This window comes from Diorhabda carinulata, chromosome 6, assembly GCF_026250575.1.
Source record: "Diorhabda carinulata isolate Delta chromosome 6, icDioCari1.1, whole genome shotgun sequence".
Lineage (NCBI taxonomy): Eukaryota > Metazoa > Arthropoda > Insecta > Coleoptera > Chrysomelidae > Diorhabda > Diorhabda carinulata.
The window spans coordinates 24,087,901-24,114,346 of NC_079465.1; the positions used below are offsets into that span (position 1 = coordinate 24,087,901).

General features: G+C 32.3%; 1 protein-coding gene and 1 long non-coding RNA gene across 2 annotated transcripts in view; one reads left to right on the forward strand and one right to left on the reverse strand.

Moving 5' to 3' along the window:
• LOC130895365 (butyrophilin subfamily 2 member A2-like) overlaps positions 1 to 26,446 on the reverse strand; it is a 168,226-nt gene that overhangs the window by 106,869 nt on the left and 34,911 nt on the right. The window contains exons 2-3 of the mRNA XM_057802604.1: positions 15,785 to 15,955; positions 15,004 to 15,201 (exon numbers count right to left, since the gene is read on the reverse strand). Of these exons, the coding sequence (XP_057658587.1) occupies positions 15,004 to 15,201; positions 15,785 to 15,955 (369 nt within the window). The remainder of the gene's footprint in view (positions 1 to 15,003; positions 15,202 to 15,784; positions 15,956 to 26,446) is intronic.
• LOC130895366 (uncharacterized) lies at positions 21,129 to 22,213 on the forward strand. Its single transcript, XR_009059456.1, has 2 exons — positions 21,129 to 21,905; positions 21,968 to 22,213. It is a non-coding gene; the product is annotated as an uncharacterized LOC130895366 (long non-coding RNA).

Below are 26,446 nucleotides of genomic sequence, written 5' to 3' on the forward strand. Positions count from 1 at the left end.
CACAACATCAACCGATCCACGCTTATTTCTCTTGAGATCGGGCTCAGGAATCTTCTTTCTTTCGCTAACACTCCAATGGGTAGCATTCCTGCAATGACAGATACTGCGTCCTGGGGCACTCTTAGAGTACTCAGCAGAAGAAATGATTCTGCAATACGTCGGCCCATGCCTATGCTTTGATTCTAATAATTTGACCTGGTTTTAAGCTGCATTCGAAACAATTTGAATTGTTCATAATTTAAGTTAAAAGCGTTTTTAATTCTGAAAGAAATTTGATATCAAATTAACCTTTCACGATATTATACTATGGATATAATGAAAATCTATATGCTCAAAACGACCTTGACAATATACATATGAAGTTGAAGTAAAGTTATAGTTTGGGATATAGTAGACCCATACCTCCGGATTTATCCCGACTCGACCGAATTCTAAAGATGATTAAGGTAACATTATATCCCTAATGATTGAGTTTACTGAACCCTTCAAACGGATAAGACCGACCCTTTGTTTACTCTGCCCTACTATATAATGTACTTTACATTAAGTTCAGTGTTTTTGTGTATATGTGGAAACTCGATACCAATGTTGGAGCGCTTAAAAGAATCATCTAATCATTTTATACGAACGTTTATCGTGAAAATAAGATTTTCGCGTTGTATATTATTTCATCGATTGTCGTCGTGAAGTTTCCAATCACGAACTTTGAATCCTTAATTAACAAAGATAGGGAAATATAGTCGAAGGGTCAAACTGCTCGATTTTCGGGAATACTAAAGTTGAGTAATCAAGGCTTATCTGCATCATTAAAGATTCCAGATTAACGGATCGTTTTGCCCTTCCTCACTTAAGAATGAAGCTATTGTATAAGTGGAAGGGTTCAGAACAACTGTGGAGCTGCTATTATTATCATTTCGAAGATAACCAAAATAAATGATAACATTTTAATTACTTACGTGTCTATCAGGAATTTATAATGTTTCAAATATTATTACAAAACCAAAAAATATTCAAATATGAATTATGAATACAACGAAGCTTTGACTCGAAACAACTACAAGAAGAAACAACATTTATTACCCAAAATGATTCCAAGATTCCAAAAGAACAATTTTTGTAATAAATTGAACGTCATTGGTAACGAATTAACCCATAAAATTCTCAAAAATTTGATGTCATTCATAAGGAAAATTCAAAATATGAATCATATCATATTTATGACACATGTTGATTAGAATATCAATCTATGAATCCCATGAATTTGATAATTCATTTAAAAGAAAATAATATCAGTCCCTGAGGATGATTACTTAATTATTCGAAAGCTATGTATGCATAGTGTTTCTAAACTCATGCGACAAAATTCAGGATGAAATTAACACGGATCGTTTCTATAACAAATTAAAATTTGATGATTGATTTGCCACATTCCCACAACTGATACTTCCACAAACTATTTAGCGAAGTAGTTTCCCTTTTCTCAATCATGTTTTCCCAGTCGCTGCCTTCTAATTTTCGTTGCTCAATCTACATTTTCTCGACAAGATTTTCTGGGTCCTTCTTGTTTCATTTCACTCTAGTTGCTAGATATTTTTAATTAATTTTCGTCGTTATGATTTTGTTGCTATTTATTGTTTACAACGCCATGTTTAACACGGATCTTTTCTATAACAAATTAAAATTTGATGATTGATTTGCCACATTCCCACAACTTAAACTTCCACAAACTATTTAGCGAAGTAGTTTCCCTTTTCTCAATCATGTTCTCCCAGTCGCCGCCCTCTAATTCTCGTTGCTCAATCTACATTTTCTCGACAAGATTTTCTGGGTCCTTCTTGTTTCATTTCACTCTAGTTGCTAGATATTTTTAATTAATTTTCGTCGTTATGATTTTGTTGCTATTTATTGTTTACAACGCCATGTTTAACACGGATCTTTTCTATAACAAATTAAAATTTGATGATTGATTTGCCACATTCCCACAACTGATACTTCCACAAACTATTTAGCGAAGTAGTTTCCCTTTTCTCAATCATGTTCTCCCAGTCGCTGCCTTCTAATTTTCGTTGCTCAATCTACATTTTCTCGACAAGATTTTCTGGGTCCTTCTTGTTTCATTTCACTCTAGTTGCTAGATCTTTTTAATTAATTTTCGTCGTTATGATTTTGTTGCTATTTATTGTTTACAACGCCATGTTTAACACGGATCTTTTCTATAACAAATTAAAATTTGATGATTGATTTGCCACATTCCCACAACTGATACTTCCACAAACTATTTAGCGAAGTAGTTTCCCTTTTCTCAATCATGTTCTCCCAGTCGCTGCCTTCTAATTTTCGTTGCTCAATCTACATTTTCTCGACAAGATTTTCTGGGTCCTTCTTGTTTCATTTCACTCTAGTTGCTAGATATTTTTAATTAATTTTCGTCGTTATGATTTTGTTGCTATTTATTGTTTACAACGCCATGTTTAACACGGATCTTTTCTATAACAAATTAAAATTTGATGATTGATTTGCCACATTCCCACAACTTAAACTTCCACAAACTATTTAGAGAAGTAGTTTCCCTTTTCTCAATCATGTTTTCATTTTGTTGCTATTTATTGATCACGACGTTCACAACGCCGTGTATCGTTATATTTTGAATCATTGCGTTTATAAATTCGGTGTGATCAATGTTAATACGTTTTATTTTGAATTGAAATAGCGTTGAAATGTTTCAACTGTATTCTCCGCATCGATTTCATCTCGTCTACCTGAGTTCTAGTCTTTAGATAAACATCATTTTCCTTGGTGTTAATTCGATCGTAATTTCTGGTGGCCGCGTAAATGGATCGGAAACAGAGAGATGTCTGTTACTTCGGAATAGAAACGCTTCATTGGAAAACCCAAATGGGCAAACAACCAGGGTTATCTGATCGATGGCTATCTCTGAGTTGTAATTTACTGGTAACGAACATTGGACAAGTGATTCTGAATGTAGGTTGTTCGATTTTAATAAACATTTTCAAGTTTCATATTTAGATTTTTTTTCTAACTCAGTTTCGACAACTTCTTAGAAATGAAGCCTCATTTTCATAAGAAGGGTGGAAAAACTGTCTGATATAATATAATGGACATTATCATATCTCTCAATTTCAGATTCGGAAGTTGAAATAAAAAAAAAAACTTTCATAACTTGCGGACAACTGGCAGAATGATAAATATCTCTTTGATAAAAACGGCATGTTCTTGGACAAATTTATGATAATATTGACAACAAAGAAGCCTTATTTGATCAAACATTCTCGTGTAGGAATCGGAAACTTTTGATTTCAATTATATTCTTTTCAAATTATTCGTCAGATCAAAAATAGTAAAATTAATGCGTTAAGCAAGTTACGATTTAATACCTCTCATACGATTAGGCATAGATCTAATCAAGTTAGATATTGTTTCTTTTGAGATATTAATTCACTTTTCTTCTGCAAGGAAATCTAGCTCGATTTCCTCTTTTTAACTCATCTCATAAATGTTATATCAGGTTTAGAACAGGACTGTATGCTGGCCACTCCATAACCCGACTACTGCAATGTGATCCCACACGATTCTTACTGAAGGAACCAACTCCATAAGCACTCCGCTCTTCAAAGCATCAATCTACTAATAGCTTTTTTAATCTTCGGTGCATTTACCTTCATGGGTTACTACCATAGAGGCATATTCCCATTGTTCCAACGTCCAAATAAGATAATCCTGTGCAAAACGCTTGCCGATGATATTGACTGAGTTTTTGACCAATAATGCTTGTTCCAGATCGCTGGTACATTCTTCATAATCAATTGTATAGCAACAGCTCGTCGATCAAGTCCATTTTCGATTAAAGTAATAGCTTGGGCAGCTTTTTGTGTTGTAGAATGCATTAAACTAAAACACTGTCTTTCAAACAGCATATTTCTGTTTTTGATCTGATGAATAATTCGAAAAAAATATTGTCAAAATAAAAAATTTACAGTGGATCGATTTCCGTGCACGCGAGTTTACATGCGTGATTTAAAGAAATGAGAATAATGATACTAAAATGAAAATTAGTCGCACTCCTAGTTACTAACATAAAAGTTGAATTACCCAAAATAAACTTTGATTAAATGACAGATTTAGAATCCTTTAAAAGTAAAATCGTAAACGAGAAGTAATGTAATTCGAAACAGTACTTAAATTTTACTCTGCATATATATATATATATATATAACAACAAATCTCCCAAATAGCCAAGTCTGATACTTGGGCTAATAGGAGAAATTAGCATGGCATACGAACTCCATAACGTTCACCATCTGTATTGAATTAGATTAAAGTTTATTGTGATGAAGTGTTTTAATTAACTTCAGAGTGAATGTTGTTCTTTGCCCCGCTTTAGCATAGTTTTGCGATGAACGGTGTTGCCTTAAATTCAACTGATAATGGAGAATAACAGTTTAGGAATTTTGGGTGTCTTGCCACTAGTGAATTATCGCCATTTAATTCCGTTTGTCTACTGTCTTGATACCTGAATAATTTAACACGATAGATATTTTAGGCAAGGCACTTTATCAAGGGGATACTGAAATTGGAACAATTTAATGTTATGTAATATAATCGATATACGATTATACAATATTATAAATATAAAATTTACTATATAGTTATCGTCTTCACAAATTATTCATAAATAATATATGTTAGATATGTTATCACATTCCGGTAATAATTTCTGAATATCCATTCTATAGCCTCACAATCAACAGTTAACGATTGCAGTACCTTTCGCTACAGTAAACAGATCAGTATAACCGAAATCTTAATCGCAATTATTGTCAAATTTCGCTTGAAATGTCGATAAACCTTAAATGTAACTAATTTATCGAAAATTTTGGTTTGAGCGATTTTTAAAAAAGACAATATCGATTCCATTGATCGTGTATGGTTAAGTTTAGCATTCCAATGTCAATATCCATCATATTTGTATGAACTTGCATCGTGTGATTTCCATTTACTTCAACCGGAATGCGATTTGAATCGTTTTGGTGAAAAAATGAAAATAACTCCACATTTTCTATGATTGTATGGGTTTTCAAGACGAACCAACTTTTGTTTGCAAGAAGTTTTTGAAAAAATCAGGAAAACCAATCGCGGAAGACGAAAAATTCTCCACAACGACAACCCGAGCTCCCACACATTAGTTCAGAAGTGTATTGATGTTAATGGGGAATATCTTGAAAAAGAATTGAACAATGTTCAATTATTGATATTTGTTTTTCATCGTTTTATCTTAAAAATTAAGTAGCAACACTCGTATATTATGTCAGTCGGTTATTTTTAACCAAAATAAGCTATTTGGCAACGTCGTTAATATATTTCCGTAATTTGATTTTGTTTTGTATAAAATTTTCAAATTTATGTTAATGAAATCAATTTTATACATAAACTTAAAATTATTTTCAAATTCATTTCGTAATTAGGATGGTGAAGAAAAGCGAAGAAATTGATAAGTTCGGATGCATAAAAGATTGAGACTATAAAATAATTTATAGCGAAAGTCATTTTACTACAAAAGGATTCAAACTGAAATAGAGGCCAAGATATCAAAGAAGTGTGCCGTTACGAGAATATAAAACTTTTATAAAGTAATCTGCGAGTGGTTATATGAGATTTTCTTGAAAATAAGTCACGTCAATTTTACTAACTTTCTTTCTATTCTTCCACTTTTCCGTGTGATGTCGACCACCACTTGCCACGTAATTTGGTCCTCAGCGAGATCTCTTCTCCGTACCGAATCCTGAGTACGCGAGATTTTCTTTGATTGTAGATTTCTCTTTTATGTTTTTTCCACTTTTTCACACTTTATTTTATCTAGTTACCTCCGCACTCAGAGACACAGTCATTAAAATGAAATTTTACTGGATTATTTAATTACTCCGTGGCAAATAGTAACTAGAAATGTTCCCCCAATCATTTTCTTGAAGATTTCTTTCATTAGAATAATTAATTTCTGAGCTTGCTATTAAATTAATAGAAAATCGAATCATTTTTTTGGATGCAAACAAAAAATCTCGTACGTTTCACTCGCAATAATAAAATAGGGAATCCAACAAATATATCTAGAGACATTATCTGAAATGTTCTGGGTCGACTGTAGGTAATAGAGAAAGGGTTTTAACGAAAAAGCACAAAGAGCTTTCAGAAAAGAGAAATAAAAATAACACAGCTATCCTGCACCTACTGCGATGCGACTATAGAGGATATAATCTGAAAATCCTTGTAATCTCAAATCAGCGAACTGGACAGTCGGTCCTGATTGAAACCATAATTCACCTCAAAGGATTATTCCCAAGTAAAATACTTTTAATTTGTCCCTGTTACATCGGTTTGTTCAATGACGCTGATATCATTCTCCAAATTAATATAAATCGAAATAAATTGGTTTTTTCATAGATTATATTCTACTGGAAACAGATTTTATTTTATTATTATCAAAAATCAATTACAATAAAGTGTATACACTCAGAAAACAATAAAATATATTTTAGCATTAGGTAGAATCAAATCCTTTTTGTGCGAGTAGATAAATTTCAGTGTAATTTTAATACAATAACACAGTAATACGAAACAGTTTTCCCAAGTCGTATAATTTAATAATGAAGCCGGTTGCATAAGAAGCCATTTATTTTAGTTGAAAGCCTCAACTCTCAAGAGGTTCACACCCATGTCGTGTCCTTTTGTAGTGAAATACCGTTGACCTACTTCTATGCAATTTTCTTTTTCAACAAAGGGCAGACGAATATATCTAGATACAGTCAGATTATTATCGGGGACGCTGAATTCCTGCACTGAGAATAGGAATACCGACGAAATATATATTTAAAAAAAAAAAAAAATAACTTCTTCCATGTTAAATATATCAATTAATTGAATGTATATAGTGTAATACGAGGATTTATTGATATCTAGTTAGCCTAGACCAGTTCCGTGCATAAACAAAATATTGCGTTACCATAGCAACGAACAATAAATTATTAGAAGTGTCAGTGTAAAGTTTGACGTTAAAAAAGTGAACCAGAGTTACGCAATAAATTAAAAGATGTGCACCGCATTTGTGAAAACTGAAAAAATTAAATTTAAAAGGGTTAAGAGGTAAGCAGATTTACGAAGATGTGCTTAATACCCTTGGTGATCAATGTCCTTCGTATGCGACCGTGAAAATTTGGACTGCAAGCTTCAAAAGAGGTAAATTTTCCATTGAACGATAATGAACGATCGGGAAGGCCAGTTTCTGTGTCATGACATAATTTTATCAGACCGTCGAATTGGACTAAATATCTAAAGCACTGAATATTTCATACGAACGCGTTCATCATATAGTTTACGGCCATTTGGACATGAGAAAAATCGCTGCAAAATGGATCCCCAAATGTTTGATTGTAGACCAAAAGCGCGCAAGGGTAGAACCATCGCGTTCGATCTGTGCTCGAATTGAAAACCGAATTGTTACTATGGATGAGACTTGAGTACATTTCTACTATCCAGAAACTAAAGCAACACTCGATGGAATGGCGACACTCTGCTTCTCCAAGACCTAAGAAATTTTTCGTGTCCAAAAATCTGCTGGAAAAGCTCTTTCTTCAGTTTTTTGGGATTACCATGGATTAATCATGATTGATTTTTTAGATAAGGAAAGAACAATGACTGGAGATTATTATTCGACATTACTGACCACTCTACGGGTAAAAACTGAAGAGAAAAGACGTGAAAAGCTATCCAAATGTGTTTTGTTTTTGCAGGACAACGCCCCTGCACACAAATCTCATGTTTCCATGCAAAAAATTCGTGATTTAGGGTTTGAATTACTAGAACACCCCCCTTATTCGCCAGATTTGACTTTGTCCAACTATCTTCTCTTTCCTCAACTGGAAACAAGTTTAAAAGGTCGTAAATTTTCTGAGGTCTGGCTTGCAGAGCAAGATGAAACATTTTTTTTTGAAAGGTCTAGAGACGTTGCAGGTTCGTTGTAATAAAAGTTTCCAATAAAGAGGAGAATATGATGAGTAATAAAATATTTTGACATTGAAATTTTGGTTGGTTCTATAGTAGGCTAAGAATTTTTCAATATATCCTCGTAGTTTGGTTTTAAGCATATATAATATCTTGAATATAAGCAATTCTGGTCCAAACTTCTTGATGTAGGATCTAAGGAGAGTATTATAACATGCCGCGGTTACTCAACCTCAAGTTTGGAATATCAAGAGACGTCGACGACGACGCTTATCCCTATTGTAAATAGTTTCCATGTCTAGGTTCTTCGATCTGATATTAACGTTAATTTTGGCTTCTTACTCGTGCCATTAGAAGTTAAGTTCATATTTCTCATCGGTATTTTCCAATTGATGATTTATCATTGTTTACAGTGGATTAGAATCAAAATATTTAATTTTACCGACTAGTACATCTATAATAACTCGTGAAAACATTTTTATAATACCAAAAAAAGCCGGTCCTGTTTGGATATAGTGGAATCTAAAATCTGGCGGAGACGAAATACCCGGAATTTCGTTTGATCTTTGTTTATATATAACTTTTTATAGCAAGCGGTTAATTTACGTTGTTTCTTATGAATAATTTCTAAGAAGGTTTATTTATTCATTAGTTTTGTTCCTTTATTTTTCAAGATCTTTGGAGAATTATTTTAAAAATAGTTTTATGTAAAGCAGTTTAGTTCAATTCACAATAAATGGTCGTCGAGCGAATTCTCAATGTAATCGAAAAATTTAAATAAATTATTTAATTTAGTTAAGTGATAGTGAAAAGTGAATGATTATAAGTTAGTGTAGTTTATAGTATTTAAATAAATTAAGAACGTAAGAGACGAATATAAACAGTATAAAGAAATACGAAACATCGTTTTTTTTTTATTATAAGTATTCATTAGCCTAGTTTCTATAAAATACGCAGCGGAATTCCAAAAATGTGAGAATGAGAATCGATATCATCATATTTGTAGCGTCTTATTTCCGGGTAAATGGAGTATTTTAATGCATCGCATCTGCTAGAGAACATTTATGTGAAATGTGTTTTGTTGAATTTTCGAGAGGATTCTCTGAACATTCAGAGAACGTTCGTTAACAGAAGCAACCGTGCATAATTCCTGCCTCCTTTGCAATTGTGTCGCAGTCTTATCGTATCTTGTAAACTTCGATTAATGCCGCACTCTATTTTCGTATCTTACAATCGAAGTAGGCGAATTAAGACCGCCAAATTGAATTGTGTGATGTGGCGTGATTTGTTTGTTGTATGTTTGTTCGTTTGGTTCGATAGTAGTTGTGTAGTGGTGTTGAGGAAGAAAGAAATAGCGGCTGAGATTACGACAGCGATAAAAGTCTAGAGGTAGATTTGGGATTACCCCAGTTTCCGTATCTTTGTCTAACTGTTTCCTTTACTAAAGAAGTCGTTTATTCGGTCCTTAACTGCCGAATTGCTCTATACCAGGATAAACGTTGTTTATTGAGCTGTTTGGTTCACACCGAATTGAATTCTTATGTCAATCTATGATCCAATTTTATCATGTGGATTCTATACATACGAGATCCAACAAAAAAAAGTTACATCGCTATCATCAGCAGTAATTACCCAAGGACAGTGATAAATTTGAAAATTTTGATAATCTGTTGATGTTTAGAGTGGTCGAACGTCGATGTCGTCGCTTACTATGAATAAATTGTTTTCAGTACACATTCTTGTTTCGATTTGTTACAGAACCATCGTTTGATTCGATACCAAAAAGTCAGTCAAGCAAGCGGCAATTTCCCCAACTTTCCAAGCTAATTCTACCGCGGCTATGTGAGAGAATTTCAATTTCAGCCCTTCAGGAGTATTTTCATTCCATAAATCGATCATTTTCTTTATTTCTACGAAAATTAATGCTGTCGATTTTCCTTTTACAGCAATCTGATTACAATTTTCGTCGTATCGAATCGCGGGCAGCATAGTTTTTCTTTGAACTCTGTACCATCTCTTCTTCTCATCTTCACAGTCCAATCCTCCGCCATCCAATTTGTAATTTATATCATTCCTAAGTCAATAAATGCTTTCCATACAAATTTTCTACTGTAAACGCTATTTTTTTAAATATATCATTATTATTGTTTCAAAAAAGTACGCTATATGGATCCTACAGCCGGTCCTGTCCGATTGCAACAGAATTCTAAAATTCGGCGAAAGCGGGGCGCTTTTGATATCTTTGGAAGCACCCGGAATCCGTTTAATATTTGAAACTTCAAAATCGAGATGAATCGATATGTATCCACAGTAACGTGTTCAAGTGAGATCTGTTTTCAGTATAATGTGACCTCAAATCTATTTTCATTGGATTTCTACTAGCTATTCAGCAATAAAATATGTCAAAGAAATATGTTATGAAAGTTAAACAATTAAATGTATGTTTAGAATTGGCAAAATAAATGCTAGAAAACTATTTTTGTTTACCAAACGTACAAATTGGACTTTTCTGAGCAGGAAAAATCTATTTCAGAACAAGATATAAAATAGAACAGAGACCGGATATAAATTGGTCCACTAGTGTACAAGTTTTAGTTCCTTTAACAAAGAACCAATGTCGGAAAGTTAAAGTACGAGAATAAACTTCGAGCTTCTTTAAATTTATTATACATTAGAAGAAAATATAATTTTAGTAGAGTCTTAGGATTAAATTAATACAAAAAAAAACAATATTTTCAATTAGATTACGTCAATGCGTATATAGAAATTCAAAACTCCCTCGTGATTAAATTATATCTCTTCTTGGTCTGTTATCTCGTGTAGTAGTTCATCCGGTTTCCCGCAAATTGCAACAGGTCAAAAAAGGAAATAGAGGGAGGTGCGCTTTTGATTAGAAAGGGAAATGAACAAGTTCAAGCAGTGTCCATTGATTACATCCCTTTTACTTGGTGGTTTTGCTCGCAGCGACCCGAAACTGTAGAGAATGGAGGAAAGAGTTATTAGATGTGGGAGATAATTGCGTTACCACTATATACTGGGTATCAGTTGAAACTTTGATAGAAAAGATAATACCCGAAGATAATAATTCTTTATATTCCCGAGAAATCAGTTTTTCTATAACAATAATCGTTTTTATATCTAATTTATTTGATTATTTATACAACAAGTCAGAAGTAATTACTCGAAATGTCTTCAGATACCGAATCCATTTGAAGTAACAGAGTCTGCTAATCTGAATCTTGTTGACCTCATCAAAAAGTATGGAAATATTAGACCTCCTGCTGTAAAGCACGATACTATATACATCCTGGCAACCTGAGTAGTGGACATTCCAAATTGAAGCAGTACGGAGGATGGAAATCCAACAGTGTAGTCGAAGGCTATGTTCAGAGAGATAGATTTCAGAAAAGATTCCGGGGAATCCCATGGGATACAAGTAGATTTCACAGCTTCAAATGAAATTAACATTAGACGAGAAGTTTAAGAGAATATTGACCCAGAAAATGGACTTATCTTAAATAACTGTTTCCAATGTTTATAAATCTTAAAATACCGAGTCAGTTTAAATAATGAAATAATTGTTAGTTTTTACATAAAAAGTTTTCATAACTGATTTTTGAAGGTTATAGAAAATATGACGTTTTCTAATGTCAAGGAGTGACAGCTGAAAGATGTTTTAACAAAATGGAGTGGATCTTATTCGAGATAAGGAACAGAAAAATGTGTAGGACATTTGAAAGTCATGAAAACTCAACAAAAAATGTTTGTAATAGAATGAACGGTCGCTTTTATTAATTAAATTCGTTTCTGTAGGTAAATTACAAACCTTTATATTCTTGTTATTTCGTAAAAAGCTTTTAAACAGTCGAATGAATTTTTTTCTGGTCTGTAATTTGAAATGTAGCTTTTACTTTCAACGACTCGAATAGGTGGAATACCGAAACGATGTTTACGCGGCCTAAGCGTATAGAGTTGATTAGCAGCGAAAAGAAATTTCATGAATAATACAATTTTTTGGCGGCGGTAATAATGTAAGATATCATGAAAGGTATTAAAACGTTTGGTAGACTTGAAACGTTTTAAAATTTTACGAGTATGGAACACGATTATTTTTTTTATCGGGATCACGCTTTTATACTTATTTTTTATCGTTTTATCTATGCATGGTGAGCGTGATGAATACTTTATATTCTACACTTTTTAAGTACAAATTATTGCGCGAAAACAACCAGCAATAGGTTATTTTGATCAAGTTTTTAATCCCCAAAAAACAATATCAAAAACAAGTCTTTAAAAATGTTTATTTGTTCAAAAGAATAAAGTCAATAAATGTCTAGAATCCCAAATTTAGAAATTTGGTTTCAAATTAAAAATTAATGGTAATCAAAATTAAAAAAAAAAAATGTTTCGTATTAAAATTAAATTAGTTTTATTTGATGAAAATGTATCGACGTCGTTTTGCAGGTTTGAATTTTGGATAAGCTTTTTATAATTTTTTAAACTGATGGTCCGATATGATAAATTCACGAAACGTTTTAAGCTGGTGGTTTCCAAAGGGCAATTACGACCTCTTCTCCACACAATATGTTTAGAAAGTACATAATTTCCAAATAAATCACGTTATTGGAAAGTTCTATTCGATTTAATGTCATTCTGTAATGAACGAAGGTTTTAATTTTGTATTTCAGGAAAAATTTCTTATTATGAATTCACGAGGAAGTACATATTCGAATTTTAATAATTTCTAGTAGCAGAACCCGAGTTCAGACCACACGTATTGTTTAAAAAGGGTAACATCCTATTACGAAAAAGGTTGTTTCATAATTTACCTTTGGCGAAGCGAACATAAATGATATACGGTCCTTTCTCGACGCGTTCCAGACAAATATACGCTTGGTTTGACAAAATAAAATATATATTCGAAGAATGGGATACGACGGAAATCCTTTTAGTTGAAAGAACAACACATCCCTAGATAAAATGCAAAAATTTTCATTGACTCAGCCGTACGACAACTTGACAGTTTTTATTTATATAAAATACATCAAGCGATAAGTCCTTCGAAAAATACGAATGAAACATCTCAATTATGATATTGAGGGTCCACAGAAAGCTCTACAATAGGAGTGTACTTGAATTTCCATAATTAGATCTGTTTTTTTTTTGACGAGTTGATCAAACATCCTGTTTATCCACTACGACAATCATAGTTCAATGATTTGGAAGGATGTTGAAGTGTAATAAATCTTCACAATCCCACAGGACATGTAACAAAACTCGCCTTGTAACTTCAATATCCTGGTAGACGACCAGAGACGTTCAAACGTCAAATCTCCATTATCAAAATGGGTAAACTTATTAAATTTATTATAATGAACAAATAATGATTGAAATGGAAGTAAAGAATTGGAAATTAGTCTTAAAAAGTTGCAACATGCTTAAATTAAGGCATTTTCTCATGTGAAAATTGTCGTACAAAAGTATAAGTATCAAATTTTATATTTCAAGGTAACTTCGAGTTATAATTGCGTAGTTTTATTACTGATTTTGTCACGCAAATTTCAAAAGATTAATGAATTTCATTAGCAGTTTCCCGAAACTAACTTTACCCATAAATATTTCGTGTGGTCTTGGAAAATCTGGTTGTTTAACCAAATTTAATTGCTCTTCTATCGTATCAAACCGACATTCTAATAATTGAATATTAAATCAATTCGATAGGAACCGTCATATTGTAAAATAATTGTTGATTTGTAGAATATCGTTCAATGCACAGATTATTGAATATCAAATAATTCAACATACACTTACGTACGGTTCATTTGAATGGAACTAACATCGAAATGAAATATTCCTCTAATTATTGAATGGAATTTTCCTCATATTGTTCATTCGAAACTAAGACTCATTAATACTTGTTTTTCAACCCCCGGTTAACGAGGCATTGTCAATATTATGAACACGATAGAAAAACAGCATTTTCGATTTTTATTAATAATTCAATGGGAAAAAAATTCAATGATTCTTAGTGTAATTACAGCCCGCTATTGAATATTTATAAAGCATTAATCTTTTTATTCCGAGTTGATCGTATCAATGAATCGTTTGTTAGCTTGTATATTTTGAAATAAGTTCATGTCGAAATATAACACGCGATTACACTTATTATTATTTCAAATTTATTTATTATCAACGACGACTATGTATTTGTTTGAATTATTGTAGCAATTCCATTTGGAAAGTGACAGTTATAAATTTTACGGATCAACTTGTATTATCATTATTGTGAATTTACGTTATATTTTCAAAAAGGCCGCAATTAATAATCATCGATAGCATATCGGTTTTGTATAACATATTTTTCGTAGTATTTTCAATTTCGATCATTACTTGATCGATTTTGATTAGTTTAAATAAAACTTGACCATACATACCTTATCATTATCTCTAAAAAACTTTTTTTTGGTCTACTTGGAGCCCGGTTTATATCCCACTGGACCCTTATTATTTTTTTCGCCCACATAAACCCTTTGTACATCCTTATTGATTCTTGGAGATCGTAGGATCATAACAACAGTGGCATTTCATTTTAAATCGTTTGTCTGACTTTTTATAAGAACTATGATAGATAAGGATTTGATTCGACATGTTTTGAACAGTTTCAGCATATATGTTCATAAATACTAGGATTGTCTCAGAAGTAACTGGCCTAACAAAGAAAACACTGAAATTTTGAAAAAAAAAATATATAGTAGTGAATTTCTCCTATTGCTCGACTTTCAGTTTATATAATACAACTAACTCGTTTCCTTTGCAGCAATTTTGAGCCTCACTCAAATTTCCTGACCAATAATATCAGTATAATTAGAAACTGCTCGATTTTTTAGTTGAAATTACACACTAAATCCACTAAATCTTATCTCTTGGTTTGAAAATAATGAAATATTCATGAAGACATTAAACGATTATAAAATCCGTCGTTTTACTCACCTAAAACTAGCATACTTTTAGTCTCGATATCTTCGCTCTGAAGCGTCGACACCGAACACGTGTAGTCTCCAGAGAGATCAGGTCCGGCTTTCAAAATATGTAACGCCCTATGAATACTGTTGGCGTCTACACTGGCGGCATATTCAAGATTCAACCGATCTTTAAGTATTCCCAAGCCTTGTGGTCGTTTCTTTGTACCTGCAAAACCCCATTTTGTGTGTGTTTCACTTGGACCCGTCTATTCATGCAACTGAGCACAGACATAGTTATAAAACCTAATATATTATGGATGTTACAAGGACTGAAGCAAAAAATTAATTATTACTTGGGGTTTGATCATTCCTAAAAGGAAACTGGATGTAAAAAATTATATGATACATTCTGAAATATATGGAAAAGTATTTTTGGAGACTGGTTAAGTTTCTTATAAGTTAATAAATTGATTTATCATTATTAGTGTCTACCTCTACTGATATAACAAATTTGTAAGTCTCAAAATAGCAATAGAGATTGGAAAATTACAAGATATCTTCATATTAATATAATTCAAGGATACTTAATATCAAAAATTTTTTCCATAATACAATGTGACTTTTATCAAAAACGATAAATTCTTTAATGTGGAATGATTACTTGAGACCTGGGACAAATTAATCCAGTTGAGAGGAATTTGATGGATTAATTTTTTATTATTATCTTTCACGATACTTTATCTTGTTTGAGTCAGCTCTAATGATGGAAATAATACGAAGACAGGCGTTTTAAACGTATAGTAACCCACCTGGAATCCACTGGTATACTAAAGTCTTGTTGAAGAACCATTTTACTACTAAGTCCTGGTCATTGGCTTCTAATGAAAAATCACAATCTAATATCACCGGACTACCATGTCTAGTCACTTCTGGCACTTCTAGTCGATTTATTCTAACTCCGATGCCAACATTTACTGAAACTGAAATGAAAGAACTTATATTAGAAATTATTTTGGTCTAATCAATGACAATACAGTTCAGAAACGGTCATTTCTACGTTCAACCCTTCATCAAATCGGCTTAGTTTTCACGGGTGCTATAATTCTGTTTTAACTCGGTATTGGATAGGATTAACACCAATGACAGCGGACACTGAAAACTGACTCACTAATCTCACTTCGTTTTCTTGGCGGCTACGAACAGTTAAAAAAAGTTATGTTAGTTTTATATTCAACAATCAAAGTGTAATTTTTCAACGAAATAAACAGCTACCAGTGTCGTTACTCAAGTTTTGAGATGGACAAACAAAAATAATTATTTATATTTGGATAGGGCTTCATTATTATTCGAAATTATCCACCAAAACATATGATTTCTAAGCATATTTTCGATCTGCGACAGATGATTAATAAATTCGATGTTTTGATTGTACAAAAACGTTTTTGTTTGAACAGATGTTTGATATCTCGGATTGTCGTGTTGGAGAAGATTCTGGAAAACAAATGTTGATGTATTATTATTCAAAATTGATCGTTCTACGTTGCTCTAATAGAGCGGTGGTAACGTGTCCAGTTATTTCGAAAAAACAGGCCATTTGCTTGTCTTGAAAGATCCATACAGTCGATTGTTGTCAAGCTCTGGGTTCAATACATAGATCCATGATTCGTCGCCTGACACGATACCATTTGAAGCATCTCGATTAAATTTTTTCAGCCTTTATTCGCCCCACGAGTTTTGTGTCAAATTTTGCGGCGTCCAACGCGAATAAATCTTATTGACGGCTGAATATTTGGGTGTAGTTTATGCCTCAATCTCGTGGTATATCACATGATGATCAGTTTACGTACATCATCGATGTTTTCTGTCACAACAGCTGATTTCGACCGACCTTAACTCACATAGTATTCTCACGACAACACTTTCTGAGAACGTTCGTCATTAAAAATATCAGATTTCATGTTGGCAATGTCAGATATATCAAAACTTGAGAGCGAACCTCGTATAAATCGTAATGATGGTGGGCTTATATAGAAATAAAAATATTTTTGGAGTAACAAACAAATGAAGTAGCAAATATTTTATGAGATGTCTTTCGGTTTTGAAACCCGAACTCTGTACTCTATCTTCCATGTAGTAATTTTATTTTATAAAGCCGCTTTTATGGCACATCAAGAGGCTGTAAATTTCAATAACCCGTCTCTTCTACAACATTATAAAGCCTTCTAACCTCATAAATATAAATAAGTATTCAATTTTTACCAGCTATAATGCTTATAATTATCGCCTCGAGAGAATGTACTTAGAAAGTTGGTTTTTTCAGGCTATAAGCAACAAAATGAATTTTTAAAAACAAATTCTGATTCGATGATTCTTAAACAATCGATTCCTTTTTTCAGATAATAGACACGTTAACTAATAATCGTGGAGAAAAATTGTTTTCTGTCGCATTGAATTGCGTCAAACTTTGTCGCAACTATTCTATTTGAAGTTCGATAGTTTGATAGTTTCTCAATTGAAAATTCCAATTCTGAACAAATTGTTCACATTATATACTATCCTTCGAGATTTATTTGTTCAATAAATAACATCTGCGACATATTGGTAGTAAAATTGATATAATAAAAATCAAAATAAATCCTCAGTTGGTCATATTAATAACCATTTTCATAGTTGTACAGAACAAACAACACGCAGATAATAATAAACATGAAACGAAGTTTGTGAATCATGATAAAATTGATCAGGATAGAGAATTGAAAAAAGTAAATCAGAATGCTGGGAAAAATCGAATTCAATCTAGATAATAAGAAAAGGTACAAGCACTGCGGCAATGAAAGATGATGATGAAGAACTAATTAAGAAAGATGTGGACGATTCTGAACCCACAGATGAACAATTTCCTAATAAAGACTTGATTGAAGCAGTTCTTTCTATTTTAAAAAACGGATTGATTATCAATAAAGTCAATCGTTTCCTCGACGATTTCATAAACTCAGAACAACAGCTTGTCTATAAGATTAAACCTACGGATGACATAGAGACTAAAAGACTGAATAAATAATATCAAATTTTGACAATTCCAAATCACCAATTTACCAATTTCGACTCTAGTTTCAATCTACTTTTACTAAACGAAGAAATAACTAAAAACAAAATATCTGATAAGAAAATTTCAAATGGTCAAGGTATATACTGTCTATTATGATATCTTAATTCGATCTTGTGAAAAACTTTTGACTTGGTGTATGATATATAGTTCACGTTTATGTTAATTTACTTAAATCTTCGTATTCTCAAAATATTCTGATGGTATGAATCGATTTTGAAGGATTCGGTTGATCAGTTGCGTGTGGAAATCGGTTTTTAATTTTTGTTAACACGAATCTGATTTCCCAACAACATTAAATGGAATTACAATGCGGCAACGGCCCTTATTTCTACTCTACTGTTAATACCAAGTATATAACATGTATTCGCCACGTGTTCCATCGGCTAAATGTTCAGTAAACCTGGAAATAATGGCGGTGATATTTCGAACCCGGGAAGTAGCCCGAAACCATTTATAAATTTACTTAATCCATTTGCAGAATATATTGAAAGGCTTTAGTACTTGGCATGTTCTAAGCGTTCAGTTTTGTTAAAAAATTCGAAGATGGAAAATATTTAGAAAGCAATATTAACTTTCAGTTCGTATTCTTAAGAAAATCTGTTTCAGTTTTATTGGAATATTCATTTTGAAAGAGAATTATTGAAAAATGTTACTGCAAAAAATGAAAATTCAACATATTAAACTAGTCTTTTAAATATAAAAAGCTTTTAGTAAATTCATACAGCATAAAACTTCTCAACCATTTAACTCTTTATCTACCATAAATTCCGCAAATCCGTCCGCAAAACAAATTAAGATATTAAGCAATTTTCACAACAAACTGCAGTTAAAAGAAACAAAACAAAACGACTTTACTGCATAAAAGTAATAAAAGAGAATGTCAGAATAGCATATAAAACCTAAATTAAATAAAACCTAATTGCCTTCTCCACACAGAGCAGGGTTTTGCGCATTTTAATGAAACAGAATATAAAAAACATTATCAATAAAAAACTACCCATTAAAAGGTATTAACCTATCCACTGAGTGGATTGTAAATATGTAATAAAGGATATAAAAGACTACTTCAAATAAAAACGAGTGGTAAATATCCCTATCCAAACTGAACCATATGAAACCGGAAACGCGCCCAGCGACAGATTTAAATAACTGAAAATTTCTGTATTTTCAAGTGTTTTCAAAAGACGTGTTTGGTAGCTAATTTCACAAACTTTTACTTCTCCAAAGAAAGGATAAAGTCCCGAAAAATTGATGCTCTGGACGTCCGTAGACGAACTCAGTACTCAATAGCCACATCTGACTGTCGAGTAGGTCTTTCAGATACTACTCTAGGTAGAGTTATGTTGGACAGCTTCTGCCTACGGATTTAAATAGTATCCTACTTTATTGGGGCGATTGATCTCAAAGTTATAGATGAGGTTTGTAGTTGTGTCGAGTCGATCGTCGATTTACAGTACAAAGGTAGTTGGTGATGCATCATTGAGGAGCACCAGCGTTGACCCCATGCCTGTCTGAGGTGTGACCATCGATGGATGGATCGGTCTTTGGGGAAGCTACCAAGTCGATATTTAAGAATGGTAAACCGTATGAACTTAATTTGTTTATAAGATTGGCACGATGGTTATAATAAATTAGCCCATTGATTCAAATCGGATTCTTGGGTTATAATTCAATCATTTTGATAAATAGAGGACAGTACTCGATATATATATATATATATGAACCAAAGCATCTCATACATCTCATCCAAAAATGACCAGGAGACTTTAGAGGTCATTCATGTTTTCTGCTATTTATGATTGACCTTTGAAGGCTTCTTAGAAGATGTTTTCCGAATAAATTTTTAACAGGAGTGGGAAGAATACACATCCCTACTACCTCTTAGGATTTTTCGGTCCTTTGAAAGATCGTTGTCAACTCGAATTGCAACTGATTGGTTCTAGTTCTCAATACAACGTATATCTTTCTGGTCTGTATCAATTTCTTCTGTGTTTTTGTGAGGAATTGTTTAATAAATATATTAAACCTCGTATACTTGCAGAAAGAAGTTCGTAATGTTTTAAACTACAGAACAGATGTATATATCATTTTTTTTTTCAACGACAAAAAGACCGTCGAGGGAACGTTTAGGCTAATTCTTCGTATCCCCTAACATTGTGAAATCGTTTATCTACTTTTTATATTTCATACTTTATACTTTTAAAATACTTAAATCTTATTTGTATCTGTTTTGTCTTTTGCTCGTGTTTCATTTAAATTTTCTTGGAAAAGATATTAAAGTTTTATGAAGTTGTTAACCGGACTGAGACGGCTTTTTACCATTTCTTTAATGCTGGATGAAAACTTGGCTGCGGTAATAATTAGAGATGAATAAACTGAGCTTAATTTATCAAATAAAATAAGAGAGAAATTTTTATTAACCAGCATATCCATTTCGAAGTTAGTCGACCCGCTTATTTTTCTAATATAAATTCACCAAAATGCTAAACTTCAGTTGACACTTGTGTTACTTTTTAATGAACCATTACCGAGTTAGTGAAACTCAGTTTACGTAATTCCAGGTCAACACCCTTCGTATTTCTGTTGACACTATCACGGACTAAATAGAACAAATACGTGAGTGAATAAAAATCATCTACTAAAAGAACTCTGTGTAATTACTGAACTTTTTATACTACTACAAGGATGGTCCTAGAAGTAACAGGCTTGATTTAGAGATGGAGGTAGTTGCTTGTATTAAAAAGTACACAATCTATACAGTAAATGATTCAAGATTAAAGGCTCCACGTTATTTAGTATTTGATTGACAGGTACTACATGTACTATATAGGTAATCAATTATATATTTATTTCATAGCTATGCCGCCACCTTTGTACGAGTCAATTAAAAGTTACAATTAATTGGCTCAACAGGCATGGGGGGTCGAGTCCAGTTTTTTGTACTTCAAAAAAGACGATTCTAATAGAGAGCTTTGGTTAACATTTTTTAATAAAAACACTTGGATTAGTTTTATTTTAATAAAATAGCAAGGATCCTGGTATCATACATGGTGTCAGGTGTAAAAACTATAAAAGTTTGAGTAAATTTCGTACATTCGTACTTAGATATTAGTAAGCTGGACTCTGCTGCGATATAAGTAGAAGCCAACAGCAATGGAATCATACTTTAAACCTCCAGATCCTTTATCCATTGAAGGAAGCCTAGCCGATAACTAGCAAAAATTTGAACAAAAATTCCAAAATTTTCTGACTGCTACAAGTTTAAGCAATGAAAATGATGAAAAAAGGTTGCAATTCTATTGAACTTAGTTAGTGATGATGGTTATGATTTATTTAACTCTTTTGATCCGTTACCGGAGACCCAGAAAACTCTTGATAATGTCTTGAAAAAATTTATAGATCACTGTGAACCAAAGAGAAATGTTATATATGAAAGTTTATTATTTAACAATATAACGCAACAAGAGGGACAAAGTTTCGATAGTTTTCTGACAGAATTAAGAACAGCAGGAAAAACAACTGGTTATGGTAATTTATTAGAAGAATTCATAAGAGATAGGATAGTGATGGACATCTACAACCACAGCACTAGAGAAGAATTGTCAAGAAAATCTTATCTAAAGTTGACACAAGCAATAGACATCTGTAGAACAAGAGAAGTTAGTCAAAAACAGCTGAAGGCTTTGCAGAATGAAGCTAGTGTTAGTTCTGTAAAATCTAAGCATTTTTTTATAGAAAAAAAGAAGGGAAATGTGAATTCTGTGGCTATGTACATCAAGAGAAAAATTCATGTCCTGCTTGGAATAAAACATGTGCAAAATGTCAGGGGCGCAATCATTTTGCGAATGTATGTAAAAAAGAGTATAATATTAACCAGTTTTAGATCATGATACCAAAACCTAATATAGTCACGTGATAAAAAAACCGGCCAAACTAAACTTATAGGAGGAGATGTATTATATAGGTAATCAATTATATATTTATTTCATAGCTATGCCGCCACCTTTGTACAAGTCAATTAAAAGTTACAATTAATTGGCTCAATAGACATGGAGGGTCGAAGCCAGTGTTTTGTACTTTCTAATAGAGACCTTTGGTTAACATGTTTTAATAAATACTTGGAGTGAAAGTTTGTTTATTGTTTGAGACGTAAATTGACATCCCAGCAGTTTTTTTTTCATACTTTCTACATAAATACGTGCATATACAGTATTGTATATTTATAAGAATACTCCCAAATATCCAGAAAAATATTTAGTAATTGCTCCTTCTTTGAAAGAGATCCTCAAAATAATTACAAAAAAATCTATCACCTAACCGATATTGAATTCTTGGGAAATAATTATTTTTCCAAAAATTAAAGTATACAATAAAGTATTCCTTTTATTTGAAACGATGGTTGAAAAAATATATTCTGGTTAATGATAAAATTCGTTTTGAATTTAAATATTCCGTTTATAAATAATTGAAGACGAATATTCTCGCGATTCTTCTTGCTGCTCATTCACTCTAAATTAATAATGAGAAAACATCCGACCATTCTAAGATCTCCAATAAAATCCATTGTAAATTATTTTTTTCTCATTTCTTTTATGGAATCCCTACAGGAGATTCTGATTGAATTATTTTTCTCTTCCACGGGTTTTCAAAAAAATTATTTTCTTAATTTGAATTGTTCGAAGACGCGAGAAAAATTAACTATCTCAATTCGAAACACGAATAGATTATTTGATGTATAAAATCTATGAAAACTGAAGCTTCAATCTAGTACGATACACAGAAAATCAGGTATGCTACAAAATGTTCAAAGTGATTTTTTAGTGGTCGATGGAGAAGAATTTGAATATTCTTTAATGAAATCATTCAGATTCGAATATCAATTTTTATAAGTTCAAATCCTTCAAAGAAAATGTAAATTATTGAAATTTGAGTTACTTTGATATTCATACAATGTTAAATAACGTTTCAGTAGGAACATTGCAATCTTGCAATTCATCAAACATTCATTATAGTGAACATTTACATCCGCCAACAAGGATAGAGCATTTTCAAGAGCTCATATCAATTTTATATGTTATTGTTCCCTCGTTTCGCTTTTCGCTTAAAAGGTCTGATTACCTGTCCAGAAATTCAACATTGAATTTATTCGAAATTTTAGTCAGACGTTCGGTTATACGATAGAATATTAGAAAGGATGTCACTCAAGATGACCTGATTTTTATGAAAAAATTAAATAAAACATTTATTCTTTTTACTACCGAGTAAGTTTGAGGTAAATTGAATTATAAGCACGTTCTTTGGATAGAAATATTACTAAATATATTGGCTCTAACACCCTGGGTAATATCGACACAATATTTCTTAAGATTTTTGAGATTTTCTCTATGATATAAACGGAATACCTCTTCAATTTAATCTCCGAAGCAAAAATGGTAAAGAAAACAACATTTAATATGAAAAAGTCACATAATTGGAAAGTCAATACTAAATCATACAATCTCAAAGAATATGAAAAACATAATTCCGATTGATTCATTTCAAACAACGTAACAAGGATAAAATTGACTTATGTCACATTTATTTTATTCGATTCTCTCCTATAAAAGCCGTTTCTATTAAGTATATGAACCAATAAAAACTTTTATAGCTCATAATATTTCGATATAATGAAAGAACCAATATTAAATAGCAAATAAAGTAACAAATCGATTACGAATCATTCGATTAACACGGAAAATTCTTCTTTCATATCTCCAAATAATAATAATGAATAGCCTATCGTTTCGGGAGATAATTCGACCGACACTAATTCACATTCGGCATTCTGCCAACTAACATTGTTTTATAATTCTTTAATCGGAACAAGAAGTTATCAAATTATCGTGGTTAACAGAAAATTCTTTTATTTAACTTCTATAATAGAGATAGAAATAGCGATTTATTAGTTCTAGTTTCTTATAAACCAATCGAAATTAATATTGAATCGAATACTGAATCGATTGTCTCGAATACGATAATGTGTTCTATGAGCATCACAGAAATAATAATGCAATATGACAGTTTATCGTATTATATCGTCAGGCCTGACTTGACACCATTTGCCACTATCAGCGACTTCATGTTTTTGTAATTCCACACTTCCGCCGACGATAGCGAGGACCTAATGAACACATACATTATCGACCGGAGGGTAGGTTCCGTTTACACTACAAAAGTTTTTGTCTGACGTACAAAAATACTAAAACAGATAAATTAGAATGTAGTTCATACAAGTTTAATGCAAAAATTTGTTGATATTTCTGATAATTTGATCATCTAATATTCATACACTTAAGTTATCTATGGTCTTGTCTAATTTGTAATAAGTATCTGTGTTCGACAGTTGACAGTTGACAGATTAGCGATCTTGTGCACGTCTGTAAAACATTGTCAGGCTGTAATTTCTAGAACTATAACCTGAGATAATGGAATATCGGTTTTGCTTTTCACCACCTATACCAGAAACAATATTTTGTGCATATTTCCAAAGTACCTGAGACTTTTGCTTTGCATTGCTTCCAGTAATCGCTATTAATGCATCCCTTGCTATGCTTATCGTTTAAGGTGATCTATCAGAGCAACATACACCAATTTGGTGACTCATTCGGATCGTTTTTGTTGTAATTTTTCATAAGGCTCTAGTCCAAAATATGTCCTTGCCCCTTTTCTCATTGCTTGGAATACTATAATGGCCTGGTAACTACATTAAGGTTAGTTTAGTACTTTTGAGAGTTTATTCACACTTTCCACGCTAGTCTTCATTACCGTCAAGGCTATTTTACTATCGGAGAGAATTATTCAACCATTCACGAGCAAATTTCTTTATTGCTACCTGGAAAATAGTATTGAGAGTTGATTTTATTTGTAAGTTCGTACTGAGTGAGTAACCTAACTTTTTAAAGTGTACTTTCTCAAAGAAATATAGTAGATAGGCGACTGCATTAGTTTTACAACGAGACGCCTTACTTTACCCGTAACATTCCATTTGACTTTGACGTCAAGTCGAGAAGCCCGTCAAGTAAGAATAATAAGATTGTACGTGGATATGAGGTAGTTTTGAGGTGAGGCGGTTCTTTAAATTTAAGAAGATGTAGAAACATTTTTACACCGAACTGAAAATATTATCATTCGTTAATAGTAGAGTGTCTGCAAGACATGAAACATTTCGTGCTCAAATCTCAAATTTTCCATCATGGAAAAGGTGGGTATTTCATACTAGCAAGTATCAACAAAAGAAAAATATTTTGAGGTTATTTTTCTTATATGATATAATCAAATATTCGGATTATTCACCTTATTCAAGTAACCTATATAACTAATTAAGTGAAGAAATCAAAGGTTGATATTTAGTAGATAAATCTCCAATGAATTAACAACGTACCGTTTTCCAACAAAAGATTATACACATTTATATAGATAATCAAGCATTGTTTGTATAATACCGGGCCAGAGATAATGTCGCTACATATAAAGGAACAAGGGTCCGTATCTATTATCCTTTTTAGAGGTGAAAGGACTTACTTTGTTTTGTTTCGGAGCTTTGTTACGGCGGAAAGATATTTCGAATTCAGTTTCACCTTAATTTTTGTCCATATTTATGAGACTACAAAAATAAAAATTGAAATTTAATAACTAAACTACTATTATAATGAGGGAACTTTAAATTTCATGAAAAGTGAGCTTCCTTGTATACGAAAATAATATTTTCAAAGTTCGCTATTTAATTACGCTGTTGTTAAAAATGGTCGGTTGCTCTTAACGATTCAAATAAGTCCCATGCATCCGAAGCATGAATTAATATAAAACAATTACTCCAAGACTTGTATAAAATGAGTCCTCAAGTGCAGACGGGAGACTCATGGAACGTGAAAGAGCAGAACGAAATTAATTAAGGTATAGCTGACATGGGCAGAAGCAGAAAAAGAAGTTTTGTTTTATATAGCCTCACATCTGGGACATTATTTATTCTAGCAGGCCATGAAACGATTCAGAACGACCCTTTAGCGGTGTTTTCCGAGTCGCGCTCGCCATCTTGAACAAATTCTGAGGATTGCCGTTCACTGGCTGAATACTTATTTGGGACAAGTTTTATCGTTTCGTCTAAATAAACCAAGAAATGACTTTTTCCGGAAGTATCGTCGAGCTCTGACCTCTATATCGATAAATTTTAGGATGTTTCACGTTATTTTGTTTTGCTCTCAATAATTCAAACTCGAACTGACTCTATAAATATCTATTTCCTTCTAAAGGACGTGTGCTAAAAGAGGGATCCTGTCAAATCTCTCGGGTAAATTATTTTCAATTAAGCGTTTCGTTTGTCGTA